Source organism: Drosophila montana, unplaced genomic scaffold, assembly GCF_035044405.1.
Source record: "Drosophila montana isolate Dmon_TW-CO22-7 unplaced genomic scaffold, ASM3504440v1 contig_2127_1, whole genome shotgun sequence".
NCBI classification, from domain to species: domain Eukaryota; kingdom Metazoa; phylum Arthropoda; class Insecta; order Diptera; family Drosophilidae; genus Drosophila; species Drosophila montana.
Window position 1 is genome coordinate 1,400,634 of NW_026997035.1, and position 6,119 is coordinate 1,406,752.

Here is a 6,119-nt window from a genome sequence, read left to right on the forward strand (position 1 = left end):
AGAGGAACTAAAAGTAAAAACTTGTTTATTATTTGGTTTACATGTTGATCTAATATGCAATAATTTAATTAGACTGGAATATTTGGATGCTAGATGCTATTAATAGTAAGAAAATTAACCCTTAGAGAAAGACTTAAAATCTTGCTTTTGGAAAATATATTTTTTTAAGATGTCAAATAAATAATAGTATATTAAGTAATTGTACATTTTATTTATGGAAATATAAGGCATCCAGAATCTATAATTCTTTAAAATCCTTAAACAAAGTGTTTCTAATAGCGGAGGACCACTGTAGGTACTAGAGGGTTTATATTAAGTATTCAAGTGAAAGCGTAAATAATTGATGCTTGGGCTTAAAAGAAGCTCGACCCGGATTCCATTTATCTTTCAACATATTTGCTCATACTAAATGAAGTCCAAATCGCCCTTAGAAATTCCATCGTCACGATGCCATGGACAAAATTGTTAGCCCGGTGGTGCCACAGCCGGGCGCCTGGAAGCGACCGCCGCGTCTGCTGCAGCCAAGTGGGGCACGCAAGCCAAACACGCGACGTTCAACATCATTTAGCGAAACGGAGCAGCTGAGTCCCGTCGAGGAGCTGCCACCCAAGCCGCTTATTGAGGGTAAGTCTACAAATGCAACAACTCCAAAGCGGACGTCCCTAACAACTCAATCCTCTCCACCTTACAGTGGTGGACATACCGCGCGATGATACGCCAGATCTGTCGGAGCATGGCCTGGGCAGTCCGCTGAGCACCATTTCCGCGGCCACTTCGCACACGGCCGGCGAACCGGATGCACTTGCCGCGGATGAGCCGGCAGCAGCAGCAACAACTGCAGCAGCAGCAGCAGCGGCACAGCCAGTCGTGGGTCTGATGCTGGAGCCGGCTTTAATTCCGCCACTGCACAAGGTGCCGAAGTTTCGGGCCGATGGCCTCAAGTATCGCTATGGCAATTTCGATCGTTATGTGGACTTTCGGCAGCTCAACGAATTTCGGGATGTGCGTCTGCAGGTGTTCGAGCGGCACGTGGAGCTCTTCCAGAACAAGGACATACTCGATATTGGCTGCAATGTGGGTCACATGACCATCACCGTGGCGCGCCACTTGGCGCCCAAAAGCATTCTGGGCATTGACATTGATCGCGAGCTAATTGCCCGAGCGCGACGAAATCTCTCCATATTCGTGCGCATACCCAAGGAGGAGCTTCCGGCGCTGGAGATTAAACAGGAAGCGGGCGTGCAAACGCAGGCACAGTCAGCGCCCGATAAACTGGAGCCGAGCGATGCCAATGCGCACAAGAAGACGCGACGTGGCAAGAAGCGACGCAAGGCGCAACAGCAACAGCTGCAGCAGCAGCAGCTGGCACTGCAACAGCTGCATGCACATGCCCATCATCCCCATCATCCCCATCATCTACATCATCCACATCATCATCATCACCATAATCACCATCATCACCATCACCATCATCATCATCATCAGCATAATCATTTGGATTTGCAGCAGCAACAGAAACTGGATGCACTGCTGGTCAAACCGCACGAATTCTTTCCCATCTCTTTTCCGCTCACCTATGGCGGTATACCCCACCTGCCGCCCACGGGCAAATCGCCGGCAACGTTGGCAACGTTGGCTGCCGGCTGTAAAAATCAATTTCCGCAAAATGTATTCTTTCGCCAAACGAACTATGTGCTTAAGGATGAGTCCCTCATGTCCAATGACACACAGCAATACGATCTCATATTGTGTCTATCGGTCACCAAGTGGATGCATCTCAATTTCGGTGACGCCGGCCTCAAGTTGGCCTTTAAGCGCATCTTCAATCAGCTGCGGCCCGGCGGCAAGCTCATACTCGAGGCGCAGAACTGGGCTAGCTACAAGAAGAAGAAGAACCTGACGGTATGTTTTTAGTTAATAGAATACTTCCTTTTTTTTTTCAAACTAATTTTAAATATCGCTTACAGCCGGAAATCTACAATAATTATAAACAAATCGAATTCTTTCCCAACAAATTTCACGAGTATCTGCTCAGCTCAGAGGTCGGATTCAGTCACAGCTATACACTGGGCGTGCCACGTCATATGAACAAGGGATTCTGTCGACCCATACAGGTGAGCAAATACGTGAAACAATCTATTTAGAAAGTTGTAAAATAATTGTAGGGAATATTTTTATAGTATGTGTGCGCTTTATATGTTTAAAGGTATTCAGGAGCGTATGATTGCGAGCCAAGCATTGCTATCAAAGTGAAGTTAATTATGTTATTATTAGACCAAGCAATCGATAGGGATTAGGGCTATTTTGTCCTCAAATGTGTCTGTTAGCAAGAGCACTCTTTTTGAATCTTACGAGTCTCTCGTGTAACTTTCTTCAGTTGTAAGATTGTGTCCAAAGTCTTAATATAATTGTTTAATGCACGCAATAGACAACTGCCATTAAGCTTTAAAAAAAATATAAAATACAGTGAACTCTCTGAAGTGGTTTTGCAAGAAATGACAATCTGTATTTGACAGCAGCTTGCTGCTTTAATTTATCTATTTGTTCTACATTCCTTTTCCGTTCTTTTCAAATAGCTTCTAAATATCGCCTCTCTTTGCGATTTTCATAGCCACAAGTGATGCTTGGGTATGTTTGTTCTACAAGATTCTCACCCTCACTCTCTTTTTCAAATAGTTTTTAAATTATCGCCTCTCTATGCGATTTTCATAGCCACACGTGATGTTAAGGCATGTCTGTTCTACAAGATTCTCACCCTCGCCTCTCTGTGCAATTTCCACTTACTTGATTTTCCATTTTCTTCATTTGCAGTTGTACGCCAAAGGCGACTATACGCCGAATCATGTGCGCTGGAGCGATGCGTATTATCCGCAGACACCATACGAGGCATATCGCGGCATCTATGCCACTTTGCCCGCCCATCGAACGGGCGGCGGCAGCAGCAGCGCGGGCGGCAGCCACGGCGGCCACGCCCAGCTGCATCTATTGAGCAGCTCGACCCGTTCACAGAACTACGATACGCCGCATTATGCGGGCAGCGCCTCCGGCTCGGCCAGCTGCCGCCAGACCCCAATGTATCAGCATACGTACAATCCGCTGGAGACGGACTCCTACCAGCCCAGCTACGACATGGAGTATCTTAATCATATGTACGTGTTCGCCTCGCCGCTGTATCAGACCGTTTGGTCGCCGCCGGCATCGCTGCGGAAGAGCTCCTCGCATACGCCCGTCTTTGGAAGCGTGCGGGATGCCGAACTGGATGGCGACGGGAGCATTGGTGGCGGCGGCAGCGGCGGCGGCAGCTATCATCGGCACGTGTATCCGCCGAATGATGACACCTGTTCACCGAATGCGAATGCATGCAACGCCTTCAATTCCATACGCGATGCGGATACGGATGACTCGAATCAGTTGCCCGGCGGCAGCAGGCGGCATGTGTATGCCACAAATTGTGGCGAGAGCAGCTCATCGCCGCAGGTGAATCATCACGAGGCAAGCGCCGAGTTTGTCGACGCACTCATGGACGATGAGCAGAAGACGTCGGCTGCTGGCAGCGGCGCCGCTTACTGTGATCTCTCGGATGCCTAGAGTGGACGGACGGAAGGACGGCGAAATTGAAACTAATTGTGTCAAAATGCGAAAATTCAAGCAAATTATATTAACAACATTTATAAACTAAAACGGAAAATATTCAAAAAGAGAAACAAAATACAAGTTAACGATATATGTTGCGCTAGTTCATTTGATTTTAAATATATGTATATGGCATACATTTTATTTATATATATATTTAATATCTATGTATGTATGTTATATATATATTTTTTAAATATATATATGTAACATTTATATGTGTATGTACATATCTGCCAAATCCAATCAACAATTGCAACGCGCATCAGATTTAGATCAATGTAAACGCAAACGAGACGCTTATGATTTTCTGTAATATGAACTTGCATATAAATACATATATATAAATATATATATATTTTTTATATATTGTAATTTAATGGAAGTGCATAAAATACAAATATATATATATATATTATATATGGACATTTACCATAGCCTTCGTATAGTAATTATATTAACTAAAATTGTAATTTGCTTTCCAATGCAATTTTCTATTATTTTCAAATATATATATATATATATACTTTTAATAATTCTCTTGTTAGCAGTTCAAATCTAAATTTAAGGTTTTAATGTAAATTCGTTAAGCAATATACACAAACACATACACTATATGCAGTAGCTTTATAAGCAAATTAATTGTGCTATATATATATAGATAATACGTATATATATATGTGAAAATTAACTGGAGAAACAAACGTATAAAATGCAACTATTTTTGATTAACGTATTTGGAAAACGCTGCAAGGGATCGATGTAAAAATAAATATAAAAAATTAAAAAACAAAAGATTAAAATCAATAAAAAAAAAAAACCCATTCAAAATTCAAAAATGTCAAAAAAGCATACAAAATACAATTTACTACATTTATAAATAATTATATATGCTTAAACAGTTTATAATAATAAAACAACAAATAATACTTTATGTATGTAGTTAATAGTCTAGAGCATTAATACATTATTTTTTCTGAGAAAATGAAACAATTTATAAAGCTATAACAAAAGGAAAAGAAGAAATAAAAAAAAACTATAAAATAAACATCATATAATATGAAGCAAAAAAAAATCCATTATATTTGTTTCGTTTATCTGGGAACTGAAAATAGGACCCTGTATTGAAAAAGGCAACTGGAAATAACACCCTGTAATGAACGCAGATTTATTTTATTTTAAATGCTTATCATTGCAATTTTTCACTTGTGACACTTATCGCGATGTTTATTGTAATTTCTGATAATGGAAGTGATTTTTAATTGAGATATACCCTAGGTATACGTATGTACATAGAGGTAAGTAAGAGCCCATCCATGTCAAGTGATCATACCAATTTTCTGTTTAACTCATCAATAGTCATACTTGGCCAGTCTATATGATAACTGCCTAGTCCCAAAGGATCTTAACTAAAGAAAAACACATTTAAAATCGAGGAAAAAACGTATTTACAGATAAAAGAGGTCAAAATATTTTAAGAAAATTAATGTAAAGATTTTCGAAGAGATATCAAATATTTAATAGGCTGACTCGAAGTCAAGTGTTTAATTTATTAATTACTTCAAGTCAGCCTATTAAATATTTGATATATTTATAACAAAAATGTTCTATCCAGAAAATGTCTCATTCTGATATCACATTTTTCTTAATTAAAAAAGCTATTTTATTCGACGGAGCTGGCTTTTATGCTACACAAAATGGGCAGCACTGGCAACAAATTTGCTGGTTCTGTTAAGATCAAGCGATATTTAATAGAATATATTTACCATATTCAAAAATTATTTGCAATGAAAATGATGAAGATATAACGTCGATATTTGGGAAATTTATTTTTATTACGTTATTCTTGGGCAATCAATTAATTTTAAATTATTATGTGAGTGACAGTATTTTTTTTAATAGTGAATCATATTAATACTATTAAAATCGTCATATTAATACTAAATGAATTATATTAATATTATTTACTATTTGATACTATTTACTATTTAATACTATTTATATTTTCAACAATTATTAATTTCCCTTTCAAAACAAAACTGCCAAAACTCAATAAACTTCAAGCGCGTTACACGCTATTTCGCACCACGGTGCCAGCACTCAGCTGTTTGATCGCCATTTGCTTGCGCTCTCTCACGCTATTTCTTGCCGCTCACTTCCAGTCGAAAAGCTCGTGCGGTGGCGTCGAGCAAAAACAACGTTGTGAGAGATAAGAAAAGTCAAAGCTTGAATTAAACTGCACACTAAGTAAATGCTTGATTTAAAAAGTGTGGCACATAATTAATGCAATCAAGAAAAGTGAAATGTAGGCAGAGGTTGTAATGCTCTTGCTTAAATTGATTTCGCCCTCTCTATCTCTCCATCTCTCTCTCTGTCACTCTTGTCTTTGGCATACGCAACATGCGCGCCGTTTGCTGTTGCTGCTGCCCTTCCAGCGGCGAGCAATTCCAGTTCTGCCAGCTCCAGACAGCACGTTTTTGTTATTT

The 6,119-nt window shown here is 39.8% G+C and overlaps 1 protein-coding gene across 3 annotated transcripts in view; it reads left to right on the forward strand.

Moving 5' to 3' along the window:
- The window catches only part of bin3 (bicoid-interacting protein 3), a 55,274-nt gene extending 50,802 nt beyond the window's left edge, over positions 1-4,472 (forward strand). For all 3 annotated transcript variants that reach the window (XM_064680586.1, XM_064680587.1, XM_064680588.1), the window contains 4 exons: positions 432-624; positions 692-1,902; positions 1,968-2,114; positions 2,812-4,472. In XM_064680586.1, the coding sequence (XP_064536656.1) occupies positions 432-624; positions 692-1,902; positions 1,968-2,114; positions 2,812-3,588 (2,328 nt within the window). In that variant the 3' untranslated portion in view covers positions 3,589-4,472. The remainder of the gene's footprint in view (positions 1-431; positions 625-691; positions 1,903-1,967; positions 2,115-2,811) is intronic.
- The last annotated feature ends 1,647 nt before the right edge of the window (positions 4,473-6,119 follow it).